Raw genomic sequence first — 16,021 nt, forward strand, 5'->3', positions numbered from 1 at the left:
TCGAAAAGCTTTAAAAAAGAAGACTATAATAAAGAGCATTAGATTGGACTATGTCTATTGTGGCCAAAAGTTGAAATAAAACAGTACTAAACTACTAATCATAGTGAGACTGAAGCTAATATCCAACTTAGTTTTGCCATCAATCAATATGCGTTAAACTGGTTAGAGATACTGAGCTACACTTTCTAATGTGGTTGCATGCATAAGGTTTCTGCTATTTTCTCCAAAAGAAAAATTAAAGAGCAGAGTCAATTTTCCTGTAGGATCTCAAATAGGAAGTTACGGGTTATATTCAGTGACCATTAATCGTAATTTGCCTTTAATCACACGTTTATGAATACATTTACAACTTCTTTACTAATTTTTTTTCCTCTGAAAGAAAATAATAAATAAATCTCATGTCAAAATGTTTAGGTGAAGTGATTTATTTTAATTTTGTAAATAAAAAATGTTATACGCACATAAAAAATCAATTACCAATTCAGTCATGATATATTTGTGTATAAAGGTGTATTGTTTAACTTATTATAATGTGTATTATATTTCAACGTTTATTTTATACTGATAATTAATTTAGTTACTGATTTTTTGTATATACGTATCATGATTATTTTTATATTGTGTCACACTATCACACGTCAACATTCAACTCAACACATTGAGTCAATGTCTATTGTTGCAAAACAGCAATACAGCATCAAGCATTCCATTTCTCTTTGGAGGTTCTAGCCGGTGTTAATTGAAGCTGAAGATCATCAATTCTTATCAGGTGAGCTCAACATTAAAAAACTTGTTTTAGACCCTTCTAAACTGATAATTGATTACTAGTTTTGTTCTTTTCTTTTTAACGTGTCTCTTATTTATATCTTTGTACTTTCATTCAAGATCCAGCTGCGACAGTTTGAACTCACAAGTGAGGCTTTTCCTGAAAGTGCAAGGTATGACAGATCCTTCTGAAATAAGTCTATATTCAAATTGTGTAAATGTGTAAAATAACTTCTAGATTTGTTCTTATCTTCTTAGACATATTGAGACTACATACTATATAATTAATCCAAACTGAAGAGCACCTCCTTGTGTCTTAACCAGATATATATTTGATTTTGAAATGGCTATTAACATCGTTGGTGCGATCACGGGCGTTATGAGCTGCCTCTGTACACAGAACTGTCTTCAAGAATCACTTGGTCATCATATTAGACACCTTAGAAGACCCAAAAGGAATTTGAACAAGCTCAAGTCATTGTTGGAGGAGCTAGATGCCCGGAAAGTCGACATGTGTGCCAAGCTAAATCAAATGTGGCTTCAAAAAGGGATGAATCCAAAGAAAGAAGTGGAATTGTGGCTGAAAAATGTTGATGAGATTGCAAATGAAGTAAATAAGATCATAAGGGAAGTTGAACAAGAAAGTGGAAGCACAAGTGTTCTCTCTCCATTTTATTATAGTTCAAGAATAAAGAGAGGAGAACTTATTGAGAAAAAAATGGAGGAGGTGAGAGAGCTTCTAGAGAAAGGTCGATTTGCAGATGATTCATTGGCTGAAACTTCGCCTCAAAAAGGGCAAACCCTTCCAACAACAAAGCTAATGGAACACGAAACAACAATGAAAAACTTGACCAAGATTTTGAACTTCATATTGGATGATAGAGTGAGAATTATTGGTGTTCATGGGATGGGCGGAGTGGGGAAAACAACTATTATGGCTGAAATTAACAATAGACTATTGAGGGAAAATAGACTATTTGACAGTGTTATTTGGGTTAGTTCCTCAAAGGACATGAAAACTGAGGAGTTACAAAAGGTTATTGCAGGGAAGTTTGATATAGACCTTTCAGGATTTCAGGATGAGACTTCAGGAGCTGCCACACTGTTTGAAGCTTTCCAAAGAAGGAAGAAGTTTGCCTTGATTCTGGATGATCTATGGGAGCCATTCTCTCTTGAAAGAGTTGGAATACCAATACCAACTGTGGAGAACGGTTGCAAACTGCTAATAACTACTCGAAGGGTAAGCGTTTGCCGAGGCATGGAAACAGATAGAGATGTCAAAGTAAAGGCTCTTACAGAAAATGAAGCATGGGATCTCTTCAGGGACAAAGTTGGGGATGAAGCATTGGCCTCTCCGGACATCAAACTGATTGCAAAAGATGTGGCAAAAGAATGCATGGGATTACCTCTTGGTATTGTTACCGTGGGGCGTGCCTTGAGAAATGCAACTGATATTTCAGAATGGCAGATTTCATTGATGGGGTTAAAAGCTTCAGCTCTCAACATAGAACAAATGGAAGAATCTGTTTTTTCTCGTTTGAAATTCAGCTTCACAAAATTGAAGGATGACACGAGTAGGTCCTGTTTTCTATATTGTGCTCTCTATCCTGAAGGTAATCATGTTGATGCAAATGAATTGATTGAGTATTGGATGTGGGAAGGTTTATTAGGTGCTGTGGATAGCATTTCAGCAAGCAAACAGAAGGGGAAAATCATATTGAATGAACTAAAATATGCATGCTTGTTGGAAAATGCTGCAGACAATGAGATGGAATGTGTCAAAATGCATGACTTAATACGAGATATGGCCTTGACAATCATGAAAACAGATCCTTGATGGCGCTGCATTGTCAAAGCTGGCAACAAATTGAAGAAACCTCCCCAAATTGATGAATGGACAGAAGATGCTCTAAGGGTGTCATTGATGAAAAATGATCTGAATAATATCTTTCTTGGCAATCCTCCATCATGTCCAGCTGTTACTTCCCTGTTATTGCAATACAACTCTTTCCCTCAAAACATACCTTATGACTTCTTTGATTTCATGCAAAGCCTAAAGGTTCTTGATCTCTCTTACACTGGGATCCATGTGCTGCCGGGTTCGGTTTCTAACTTAGAGAATCTATGTGCCTTATTATTGAGCAATTGCTGGAATTTGAAATTGATCCCTTCTGTGGCAAAACTCACTAAGTTGATGGTTCTCGACCTTTCGGGTTGCCAAAACATAAAGCAACTTCCCCATGGGACAGAACAGCTATGCAACCTGAGAAGGCTAAATATTTCCAATACCATGATTAACATCTTGCCATCTGGTTTTCTCTCAGCATTAACCCTTCTAGAGGAGTTATTAGCATCTAATGCTCTCGTCTTTCAAAAAACATTGCCACTCAGCGTTTCTGAAATCAGCATTGGTGAAATCATATCCTCCTCAAGATTATCATCTCTTGAAGTGGATTTCTGGCACTGTGATCTCTATAATCTGTATGCTTGCTCTGGTCACTGTGCTCAGCTAGAGAAGTTCAAGTTCAATGTTGGACCAGGAGAAATCCAAGAATTTTCGGAGAAATGGAGTGTGGCATTTCTCAGCATATCCATTGCCAAAGAGGAAATTTCAATCCCAGCAAATACTATCGAGTTGAAGTTTATTGACTGCTATGATATCACAGAGTTAACTACTTGCCTTTTGCATGTAGAGAAGCTCAAGAAATGCACAGTAGTTTGCTGTTACAGTGTAGAAAGAATTGTTGACACTGAGCAGATTGATTTATCTATGCTGGAGACTTTGGTGCTGAGATATTTGATCAATTTGCAGATGATATGTAGGGAAGTGATGACTTCATCTGCATTTATGAGATTAAAGATCATAAATGTAGAATTTTGTCCAAATTTGAAGAGCCTATTCTCAGGGAACCTTTTGCTTCAACTGTCAAATCTTGAAGAAATTAGAGTCGGCCACTGCAACAAGATGGAGGATTTGATGAGATGGGAAGGAGGAGGAAGAAACAGTAATGACATTCATGCTGCCAAAATTCACTTGCCTAGATTAAGGAAATTGAGGTTGGAGTTCATGCCAAATTTAAAAGGAATATATGATGGATTCATGAGTTATGGCTCTCCATGCTCTTTTCAAGTAGTTTCATGTGATGCACTGAAGAGATTACCCTTTGATCTTGATGAATTAGTAGGCCTTAACCAGCAACTATTGTCACCGCATGCTTTGGAAATCAAAGGAGCAAAGTGTTGGTGGGATTCACTTGAGTGGGATGAACCTGATGCCAAGCAAATAATGCAGACATATTTCATAGAGATGACAATGGTGTCAGATAATGTTGGTAGCAGCAGCCAAGTAGGAGCAATAGTTCCAAATAGATAGAGAAGTTTTAATCCCTTCTCTTATGGGATTGTTCCAATAATTATTATCTTTAAATCGTTACCTTTCAGATATGTACATTTGTTATTGTTTTCCCTTTCCTTTTTCATGTAAACAGCTTCATCATATATTGTATATCTAGACTTGGTGCCATGTTAGAGTCTTCAATTTGTCTAAGCTGGAGATACTGATTTTACATATTTAATTACTGTTTTTATGTTATCTGTGGGACTTTGCGGAAATATATTATTTGTTGGGTGATTACTAACACTATTCTCAGGCTAAACTTTTTTTTAATGAGGTTGACATGTGAGTTACGTTGAGTTATGAAATATTGAAGGGATATACACTGTTGTGACGGTATTTAATTTGTTGTTTTAGTAGGAAGAAATCGGATTGTTTGATTTCATTACAAAGAAAAAGAGATCCGATTTGTGTAAAGTACTGAAATCGGACCAGGGTTTTCTATACCGTCTACCACGTGGAGCAAGTACACAAATCGAATTCAAAATTTTCTGTATTCGGTCCATCCGATTACAATACTTCCAATCGAATGATCCGATTTGTCTTATACCATCTTCATACTCTGATGAAATATCATATACCTTCATAATCCTGATATACACCAACCCTCTGCTTACCACTCTTTCATGGGTCTGTCGAAGAATGTATAGAGGGGGTTAAAAAAAAAAGGTTGAGCGGAATTTATTTCTATGGTAATGTTGAACACATCAACACAACTTTTATTACATGACAAGAAAAAAAAATACATTTGAAGTACCAATTACCTAAATTATTCAAGATTTTGATATTAATATCTCTGTATGTATAAAATTAGTGAAATAAATAAACAAAATCCATTGGGCCATTCCATTCCACGCAAAGCACGCGAAGTTAGAACGGTGAATTCAACGTGTTTGGCCTTGAGATTTGTGAAGCAGGCTGGGTGAAGTGGCAAGATCTTATTGGTTCACGTGTGACCCAATCTTTACACCACGAAGCACAGCAACATTTGGCCAAGAGAGAAGTAGTTGTTGGACTGGGGAGCCTTTGAGGTCAGTCAAAGTTACAAACCAGTTCGATCATTCATCAGCTTCAGCTTCAGCTTCAACTTCAATCCAACTAAGGTATGCTTCCTTCTTTCACTTCTTCCCATGTTTCATCCAAACTCAATCATATTTTGCTTTCTAGTTCTTGTCATGCCGGATTTCGACATAAACTAGGTTGTTTTCAAAGAAACATGTCCATGAGTGTATGACTCTGTCCGTGTCTATCAGGTTCTAGGATTTCGTGAGTAGCGATGGATTTCAGAAACTTGAATCCTGCACAGATCACTATGATGGGATCTGGATTCTGTGTTATGCTTTCAATGCATTTCACGACGCAGTTACTGTCACAGCATCTCTTCTATTGGAAGAATCCAAAGGAGCAAAAGGCTATTATCATCATCATCCTCATGGCTCCCATCTATGCTGTTGTCTCCTTTGTGGGACTCTTGGATATTAGGGGAAGCAAGGAGTTCTTCACTTTCTTGGAGTCCATCAAGGAATGCTATGAAGCTCTTGTCATTGCCAAGTTCCTCTCTTTGATGTACAGTTACTTGAACATATCCATCAGCAGAAACATTGTGCCTGATGAGATCAAAGGCAGGGAAATTCACCACTCTTTTCCCATGACACTTTTCCAGGTACTACCTTACATTTCATTCAATTTATGTGTTAATTAGTTCACTCTATTTACATCACATGTTAGGTTTTGATTTCAGAGATGTTCTCTTAGATCTAACTGAGGAACAAGGAGTGTATGTTGTTTTGATGTCATGGTTTTCATGATAGTGTGAATTGATCTTGTGCAGCCTCATACTGTTCGACTGAACCACCATACACTAAAGCTTCTAAAGTACTGGACATGGCAGTTTGTTGTGATCCGACCAGTGTGTTCCGTGCTGATGATTTTGTTACAAGCAGTTGGGCTGTATCCAAATTGGTTGAGCTGGGGATTCACCATCATTCTCAACATTTCTGTTTCTTTGGCCTTGTATTCTCTGGTGGTCTTTTACCATGTGTTTGCAAAAGAATTGGAACCACACAAACCACTAGCAAAGTTCTTATGCATCAAAGGAATTGTTTTCTTCTGCTTTTGGCAGGTAATTTGTTCTCTTTTATCATCATCCGATGAGCTTTGTTCAATACCGCCTAAAGCAGACTAGTACAACAAACTAGTGGTGCTACTGAAGAAATAAAACTATTCTGCATGATATTGGGATTTTCTGTGACTAATGACACAGCATCTAAATCAAATTGAGTATTTCATTGAATCATGTGACTTGTTGATCTTCAAGTCTTCAACCTATTGATGTCTGCTATTTATGTGGTTATGCCTAGCAAAACTCAACTGCAACAGTTTTCTGATCTATATATTGTGATTTTCTTTAGAAGTAACTTCCCTTAAGCTATGCTTCAAATTAACTTTCCTAATTAATTGTTCTGAAGATGTTTTGTATATTCAAATTTACATCCTTCTTAATTTGTCTTATGATGGCAAGGTCTTCCTTTTCAAGAGTTCATAACTTTGTACTGCCTTAAATATCTTGCATCACCCATGTGCTCTCGAATTATTTTCCTTGTCCTACACTTTGAACGCTGTCTGGGAAAATGCATGCAGGGAATGTTGCTTGACATCTTAGGAGGAATGGGCGTACTCAAGCCGCGTCATTTGAAGTTAGACGTGGAGCATGTCGAGGAAGCGATGCAGAACATTTTGGTTTGTATAGAAATGGTTATCTTTTCTGTTCTTCAGCAGTATGCTTATCATGTTCATCCATATAGTGGACAGGTTGAGCAAATGCTGAAACAGAACAAGAAGAATGAGTGATGCTATGTGCACAAAGATAGAATGATATTGATGATGCAGATATGTGTTCTAGTTCTAGAATCTAGAGTTCCACAATAGAAACATAAAAAAAACATTGATGCTTAATGCAAGTGCATGTGCTCTTTTTGTGAAGAACATATGATGTATTGTTATCATGGTTGCATTAATTTATGGGATTACTAAGGAACTTTAATTTGCTCATATTATATCAATCACATCGGCTAATAATTGTTCCTCTTTCTAGTCCTTCTTGAGTTGTGGTTATGGATCTCAAACAGTTAAGGGATCTGTCCATGGTCAAGCGAAACATTGAATGCCAAAGGAACCATCTCTGCCGTTTACAATTTTTATATGCACCCTATCTAGTTTAGCTTGATTTCATAAGATATAATTAAGTTTGATTTGATTTTGGTTCAATTTAATTAATTTTCCTTATCTTGATTTTGATTTTATTGGTTTTATATTTTTATCACATTGTCTCCATTCTATGATAATAAATTAAGAATTTACATTTATAGTAAACAAAATAAATTACATAAAATTTCTACAAAGAATGTTAGAAGACTTACAAAATTTATTATTTTTTACCAGCAATATTTTATGTATAGATTAAAAATATATTGTTGAATTATTATACTAGAAAAACTAGATTGATGGCTAAAAATGCTTGACAAAAACAATAAATTTAGCTAGATTTTGAGTTTTTTCAATTTTCATTTTTGTTCATTTGATAAATTGCGATTCAATTTGACTATTGGACTTGGCTTTATTTATTTTACTTTGATTTAATGTACAATTTTACTTATTTAACATGAATTAGTTAATGTTTAAACATTTTTCTTTTTTGACTAAATATACCTTGTTACCATATAAAATTTTGTCTCTCCTTTTAAATAATAGTGGCACACTAATTGATGGTAATACGATAGTAAATTTTAGAGTAAATACCTTTTTGGTCCTGTCCTTTTTAAAAATTGATAAGCCGTTTCTCAACGTTTAAAAAGTAATAAATTGGTCACTGTCTATTTCTTCTGTTAGGCACATCGATCTTTTTGTTGGACAAATCGACCTTTATCTATTTCTTCCATTAGACACGTCAACTCTTGTCTATTGGCTATAGAAGGATTGATGTGTCTAACAGAAAAAATAGACATGGACCAATTTGTCATTTTTTAAAAATTAGAAAGCGGCTTGTCAATTTTTAAAAAGGGTAGAGACCGAAAAACGTATTTACTCTAGATTTTAAGATAATACAAAAAGAAAATAGTTTGATTTATATACATTGTCATTGTCGGATAAAATATTTTATGCAATCAGAGAAATTTGAATTGGCCAAAGAATTAAAAAAAAAATGAACTCGATGATTGTGTTTTCATACTTGATTTTTCCAATGTGTTGAATAAAAAAATATGTATTGTTCAAATTTTAATTTTGTTTAAAAGTAAAAGAGTAAAACATTATTGATAATTAGTGTTTTTACTTGTAATAATATTACGGGAATAAGATTTTTTTAAAATTATGTCATTTTTGTCATGGCATTATAAATTATAATACAAAAAATTTATAAAATTAAACTACTTTTATAAAAAGGTCGTAGGGGATAAAAGTCTCCGCTCGACTAAAAAGAATAGGATTTTCATAGAAAAAAAATTAAATAATAAATTTTTTAGTTAATATTTATGTAAAAGAATTTAAATTTTTACTAATAATTAATTTTAATACTCTTATACTCATTATGAAAGAATTTAATATATATATATATAGGGCAATTCACGTTAATAAATTGTTTCACCATCAAAATTACGCAAATGCATTGTTTCTAAAACTAAGACGCAAATGCATTGTTTCAAGTATCTATGGAAACCGCTACCGGCAGTAGCGGTTTACAAAAGCACAGAAACCGCTGCTGCTAGTCGCAAATTACGTTGATGTGTGAATGCATGGAAATCGATGTTGCATGCCGCAGTTTCTGCATGAATCTGTTTGGTCATAAACCGCTACTGCCAGTAGCGGTTTATGTGTGTTGTGGGTCGTGAGTAAACCGCTAGTGGCTATAGCGGTTTCCGTTAAGTATGTGTGAAAGGGGTTGCCTATATAAATTGTGGAGGGGCCAAATGTGGAGGAAGAGTGTTATTCACAAATGAAAGAGGAGGATAGTTTTGTAGCTCTGGTCCACTGCTCTGGAAAAATTCAAAAGAGCAAAAGGCATGGTGTGAAATTCAAAGATAGAGAACTACTTAGTATTTTTATCCGATCTTCGAGTATGTTGGCATAGATTAAGCTCAGCATATTACGGAAGCTCGGTGCGTATGGGACGAAGTGAGTAAAAAAGTTGTTTTACAAGATTTCCATTGCCGTTGTGTCAGCTGGTGTGAGATATGAGACCTTTGTGATAAGGTCGGATGAAGACCTGCAGGTCTTGTTTCACTGCAGGCGTAGTTTTTCGGAGGTGAGGATACCTGAGCTGTTTGCGAAGTTGAAAGATGGTGTCGACAGCTCTGGGGCATCGGCACCGAATCCTCAATCAACCACGGTCGGAGGTGCCTTGACATCGATGTCTGTGGTAGCAGTTGCAGTTCTGATTCCTGAGCCCAAACGTGCTGGGGCTGTTCATACTAGTGTGCCTCCTATTATGCCTGATTTTGAATTTGAGGCCGGACCGGATCGAGTTGAGAATGCGTTGCGTGACGATGATTCGGATGAGGAGCCGGTCGATATTGGTGGGGACAGTGATGATGATATTCCAAGAAGTACATGTACAGCACATGGAGGTTCTGGTTCTAGAACACAAAAGTACCCTCTGCACCTGTCGTCCTTGAACTTGGAAGCCATCGGCCAACACCAGAATGTAGAAGCAACCTTCGTGGGACAGGGTATGCATGATGCGAATCCTTTGACAGAATTCCAGATTGACCAATCGTTCCAGAGTAAGGAGGAAGCCGTGCTGAGTGTAAAAGATTACAGCATTCGGCGTGGAGTTGAGTATAGAGTTATGGAGTCAGACAATCTGAAATACCAGGGGAGATGCAAGGAGTTTGGTAACAGGTGCACGTGGTTGATTCGTATAGTCATGCGAAAGAGGAAGAGCACATGGGAAGTTAGGAGGTACAACGTGTATGGCCACATCGATATCGAGCAACCACAAGTAGCTTGATTATCATGTCATATGTGCGAGGATCTTTCCATTGGTTCGAGCTGATGCGTCAGTGTCGATTAAGGTGCTGCAAGAGGTAACGGAGGTGACATACGGTTTCAGGCCCAGTTATCAGAAGGTGTGGTTGGCGAAGCAGAAGGCAGTAGCACAGATCTATGGCGACTGGGAGGAGTCATATAGGGATCTGCCCTGCTGGATCCTTGGGATCAAACCCACCATGGATGGTTCCGTTGCTTTGCTGAACCTAAACCTCTCGTGGAACCATGTAAAGTATATCGTCATCTGCTTGACCTTATTCGGTGGTGGCAGCTCACTGAATAGGTCCTGAAACCACTCCCAAACTGGTCGGCCACCCTAAATAAATTTCTCAAACTCACAAAAGCAACTACTCACAGGCTCCCCATCGACGGGCAACCCTAGCTGAAAGGCCACGTCTTGCAATGTCACTGTGCACTCCCCGAAAGGCATGTGAAATGTGTGCCTCCAGGACGCCACCTCTCAACAAATGCACTAACCAACGGCTCATCCAACCAGAACCAGTGGTTGTTTAGCCTGGCCAATTGGTACAATCCTGCCCTCTCTAAATACGGGATGATCTGCTCATGCATGGGCATATTTTGTTGCCGTCTCACACTGTATATACACCTAGTTGGTTGCACAGAACATAAAAGATATACAGAAAATAATTAAATTCTACTATCCACAACAAATTTCCCTATCTAACAATAACAAATATCTTAAACCATCAACAAACAAGGAACCAATGAACAAATTAATCTATGAACCTATACTCAGTCGTCAAATAACCTTAAAGCTTCATATTATAAAAACTTATTAGGAAAAACAACCATATGTACCCATGAACTTTACGAACGCTGACAAAAGTACCCATTAAAAAAGGAAATTAATGTTGTATCCATCAAAGATGGATTCCGTACGACAAAAATACCCAAATCCTAAATTTATGTTGACTTTTTAATAAAATTCCAGAATTACCCCCACCATTATCTTTAACCCCTCATCTCTTTTTTCCCAAATCTCAAACACCTCCATTGCCTAAACACCCTAATCTCAATACCTAAAAATCCCAAATTACCATTTTTCTAATCCTAATCTCAATTCCCCTCTTAGTAAATTTCAACCCTCTCTTTATTCTTTTCATCAATTTTACCACCTCCTTCACCAACACCATCATCATCGCCACCGTCACCAACCGTCAGCCTCATCTTTCTCCTTCTCCACTGTCACAACAACAACAACTTTACTCTAACTTTTAATTTTACTTCTCATCATCACTTCTCCAATCTCAAATCCTATCAACACTGTATTACCGCCATTACCATCACCACCCTTCCTCCATCACTTTCAATACAATGTCAGAAGAAGAAGCACTTTGGATGCTAAAAATTGAAACTTTGGCAAGATCGCTTTGGTAGGGTCGCATGCGAGTAATATAGGAAACTTGCACACAAGGACGGATCCAGAAATGTTATTGTGGGGGGCCAATAACATATATAATATTAAAAAAAATATGTAAATAAATTATAATGTAAGATGCATTACAAAAATATAACGACAGAGACTATATATTTAAAGTACAAAAAAACATGTGTACTTGTTACTAACAAAGTGGTACACGTCGATTCTTCATATCATAAAATTCATCGATAATAGAATCAGTGTCAAATCTTTCAGCAATCTTCTTCTCAATATAAATCAAAAGACAATTAGCAAGAAATTCATCTTCCATTTTGTTTCTGAGTCTATTCTTCACAATATTCATAGCTGAAAAAGATCTCTCAGTTGTAGCAGTTGAAACAGGGAGAGTTAATACCAAGCGAATCAAACGATCAATCAAAGGATATGTTAAAGACTTTCCTGTCTTCGTTAATCCTTGACATAACTCCGAAATTGTGCACAAGTTAGTTAACTCAACATGATTAGGAACATCAAGTTCATAATGTTGAGCTTGCATTCTAATGTGAAATTTCTCTTGGTCAGTGAAGTCGTCTGGATAAAACCGTTCTACTAATTCACATACTTTGTTGACACTGAAGAGCTTATAATTTTCTCTGGGATCTAAAGTTGAACTTAAAGTAAGAAATTCTACCATATTATCATTGAATCTTCCATTAATCTCTTGCAACTGTGTATCAATTACAGCCAGAAATAAATTAACACGGTAATGATGCTCCACTGAAATTTGGTCAATAATTTTGCGAGTTCGGCCTCTTCTAGGAATATGCATTGCATTCAAATCAGGAACTTCAACTTCATGTTTCTCACAAAATAATATAACTTCTTTTATGAAAGCCTCCCAACTTGATTCTCTCATTCGTTGGATTAAAGTCTTGGTAGTAGAAACCAGAGTTAAAGCATTCAATATGTCTTGATTTTTTCGTTGCAAAGCTTGACAAAGATCATGACTAACTTCCAAAATATTTCTCATCAAATGCAAAACAAAGACAAATTCAAAGGATGTGATAGCATCATAAGCTGCACTAGCATCACCACGAGTGGAGAAATTACCTTCTTCAGTGCTTTTTTCAAGAACTTCACAAGTAGCATCAAACATGCATAGCAAGCTACGTACAGAATTCAAATGAGACCCCCATCTAGTATCTCCAGCTCTTTGCAAAGTACCAATTTGATTAAGTCCACTACCTGTCACAATTTGATCATTGGCAATTAAGTTTGCAACATTATTTGCTTAAGCAACCCTTAACTGATCATGACATTTAGGAGAAACAGTCACAACATTCACAATTAGGGTAAGTTTTGAAAAGAATTGATGAACATAACAAACTTCTTTGGCTGCAGAAACAAGTGCTAATTGTAATCGATGAGCAAGACAATGAATGTAATAAGCAAAAGGGCAATCTTTCAAAAATAGAGCTTGCAATCCATTCCATTCACCACGCATATTACTAGCTCCATCATACCCTTGTCCCCTAAGATTTTGAACATCAAGATTATGACGAGAAAGAACTGATGAAATTTCTGTTTTCAATGTCAAAGAACACGTATCAGAAACATGTATAAGATCAAAAAATCTTTCTTGAACACAACCGTGCTTGTCTACAAATCTCAAAATCACAGCCATTTGTTCTCGCTTTGACTCATCTCTGGCTTCATCAATAATTATACAAAATTTAGAATCACAAATTTCTTCTCGAATTGTTGCACGCACTTTTCTAGCAAAGATATGCAATATATCTTTTTGAACACCGGGAGATATATATTGAGCATTTCCAGGAGCATTTTCAAGGACAACATTATTAACATTCTGATTACATGAAGCTAAAAGTTTAATTAACTCAATAAAATTTCCCCTATTCAAAGATCCAGGACTTTCATCGTCGCCTCTAAATGCACATGCTTGAAATGCAAGCCATCGAATAGCATCAATAGATGTCTTCAACCTTAATCGGTTATTTGCAATAGTTTCATCACTATGCCTATCAAGAACTTTATCTATATGCTTAGAATGAGCCATTAAATCATCACAAGATTTCACACATAAATTATGAGGAGAATTAGGAATAGAATCCTCGTGACATACAAATGCACAATTCACTCCATTGTTTACTTTCTTCCAATTACTAAATCCTAACTCTGAAAATGCATTTTTTCCATCATTGCGAGCACCATAATGTTTACTAAACAAGTAGCAAGGCAAACAATAAGCAGCATCTTTTTCTGGTGAATATTCTAACCAACTTGGAAATTTCTTAAACCAAGAAGATTGAAAATATCGACGGTGATTGTTATTACCAGAAGCTGGATAGCTAATATTTGTTGGTGGTATGGCCCAGCTATTATGTATGCTCTACGAATCTTGTCACGTTCATTGACATTATACTGCCAAATTGGACGTCGCTTTCCTGGATCCCTTTCTAGTAAAGAGATATCAACATCTCTTTCTAATCTTGGAACTTTGTCTTCATGTTCATGTGTATTTTGAGTAAGATTAGAGAGTTCACTTACTTGAACTTCTTGTGAAATAAGATTAGAGGGTTGACTTGTTTGAACTCCAACATTATCAGCAGCTTTTCTCTTAAAAATTGCATCAATTTTACTTTGCTTTTTCATCATAAAATATTTTAATTTCTTTTTACCTGAAAAAAATCAAATAATTATATACTCACATGAATAAATAAAGTCTAAATATTTTTTATTAATTAAACATCAATAATAAATTAATAATATTTTTTTACTAAATTATTATCAATTTTACTAAAAATAAAAAATAAAAAAACCACTAGACAAATTAATAATATACACTAATACACAGTCACACAGTATACAGATATATCAACAAGAACAATAAAATCTGCATAATAATTGTTTAAGATATATAACAAGAAATTTAAAATTTAAAATATATAATAAAATGTACCTTGTCTTGTATGTAGTTGTACGTTGTGAGAGTAAGATAGTGGTCAATGATTAAGTGGAGTGGAGGGCATCGTGCGTCAGTGCGTGGCTATAAGCTATGGCTTCAATTTCAGAAGGAATCCTAAACGTCAAAGAAGAAAGGTAATCTAGTCACTAGTGTTTCTGTTAGCCAATTTAGGGATTTAAAAAATTTAAAAATTATTATATTTTATGGATTGGGCTTAAATTTTACTACTAATGTTTTTTTTTTAAAAGCTGGGAGGCCCAGGCCTCCACTTGTCCCCCCATGTATCTGTCCCTGCTTGCACATGATGATGGTGATTTGGGAGAGTGAGAAAGTTACGTTCAACTTCGTTAATTATATAATAAATTTGTAATTTGTACTGTTGTAAATATAGGACATTTTTCCATGGAGTCCATGAGCTTGAAGTGGACCTAGGAGGAGTTGAATCGCACCACAGGACCTTGCACGCTGGATCTCGGTTCAGTCTCACTTCCGGAGCTTCTCCATCTAGCATTGCATGGGAATGGATGGTTGCCTGGTTGTCTCGTTGTCATCTCGTCAGCGTAGAAAGATGGCAGCAGTGGTGGTTATTAGAGTAGTAAAGAATAGAAGGTGGTTAAGGTAGTGGCAATGAAGGTGTTTGAGATTTGGAAAAGAAGAGAGGAGGGGTTGAAGATAATGGTGGGATAATTCTGAAATTTTATTAAAAAGTCAACATAAATTTAAGATTTTGGTATTTTTGTCGTACGGAATTCATCTTTGATGGATACAACATTAGTTTCCTTCTTTAATGAGTACTTTTGTCAGCATTCATAAAATTCATGGGTACAAATGGTTATTTTTCCAAACTTATTACAATAATAAAGATAACAGAACACTAAATAGAATAAATCTACGACCACAATTATTAAAATAATATAAACCCGACTATAAAACTTCATAACATACAAATATATTAACCGAAATAAAATAAATAACAAGCACGACTGTCAAACTTTGGCAACTTAAAACAAAAATATGTTCAATAAAATAATTATAAAAAGTAAAAAAGGATCATAAAATAAACCAACAACATGTACAATAACATTCACCGAAGGGAACTATATTAAGATAACTAATAAAGTTTATAAACTAACGAAAAAAAACCAACCCAAATCGAGTAAACTAACATCCTAATATGCGAAGCCTAATTTTAAACTAGAGGGATTAATTTATAAATTCTAGTTTATCTACCTTACATACTATTTTTCTAATTAACAAATGCTAACGCTAAAAAAAATAAATTAACTTACCTCGTCACCAATGAAACCGACAATATGCACAACACCGTTCAGTCGGTACAAGCTCATTCCGTCTGCCATGATATCCCGCCGGAGGTCGCCACTCAGATAACTCGGACCCGCTCTCAAGTTCCTCTAACTTCTCTCTAGAATTTTCTCTCTCTAACCAACCCCAC

The 16,021-nt window shown here is 35.8% G+C and overlaps 4 protein-coding genes across 4 annotated transcripts; 3 read left to right on the forward strand and 1 right to left on the reverse strand.

The window, feature by feature from the left end:
• Nucleotides 1-638: 638 nt before the first annotated feature.
• Nucleotides 639-4,400, forward strand: LOC112714653 (probable disease resistance protein At1g15890). Its single transcript, XM_029289549.2, has 3 exons — nt 639-769; nt 886-938; nt 1,090-4,400. The coding sequence occupies exon 3, from the start codon at nt 1,109-1,111 to the stop codon at nt 2,600-2,602; it is 1,494 nt and encodes a 497-aa protein (XP_029145382.1). The 5' UTR covers nt 639-769; nt 886-938; nt 1,090-1,108; the 3' UTR covers nt 2,603-4,400.
• LOC114924594 (disease resistance protein At4g27190-like) lies at nt 2,690-4,138 on the forward strand. Its single transcript, XM_029289477.1, has one exon. The coding sequence runs from the start codon at nt 2,690-2,692 to the stop codon at nt 4,136-4,138; it is 1,449 nt and encodes a 482-aa protein (XP_029145310.1).
• A 387-nt stretch (nt 4,401-4,787) lies between the features above and the next one.
• Nucleotides 4,788-7,210, forward strand: LOC112714651 (uncharacterized). The gene is made up of 4 exons (XM_025766289.3): nt 4,788-5,262; nt 5,413-5,822; nt 5,991-6,281; nt 6,800-7,210. The coding sequence occupies exons 2-4, from the start codon at nt 5,436-5,438 to the stop codon at nt 7,007-7,009; spliced, it is 888 nt and encodes a 295-aa protein (XP_025622074.1). The 5' UTR covers nt 4,788-5,262; nt 5,413-5,435; the 3' UTR covers nt 7,010-7,210.
• A 4,080-nt stretch (nt 7,211-11,290) lies between these two features.
• Nucleotides 11,291-13,659, reverse strand: LOC112718446 (uncharacterized). The gene is made up of 3 exons (XM_025770203.1): nt 12,966-13,659; nt 11,998-12,827; nt 11,291-11,404 (listed from the first exon to the last, which is right to left on the reverse strand). The coding sequence occupies exons 1-3, from the start codon at nt 13,657-13,659 to the stop codon at nt 11,291-11,293; spliced, it is 1,638 nt and encodes a 545-aa protein (XP_025625988.1).
• Nucleotides 13,660-16,021: the final 2,362 nt, after the last annotated feature.

This window comes from Arachis hypogaea, chromosome 10 (assembly GCF_003086295.3).
Source record: "Arachis hypogaea cultivar Tifrunner chromosome 10, arahy.Tifrunner.gnm2.J5K5, whole genome shotgun sequence".
Classification (NCBI taxonomy): domain Eukaryota; kingdom Viridiplantae; phylum Streptophyta; class Magnoliopsida; order Fabales; family Fabaceae; genus Arachis; species Arachis hypogaea.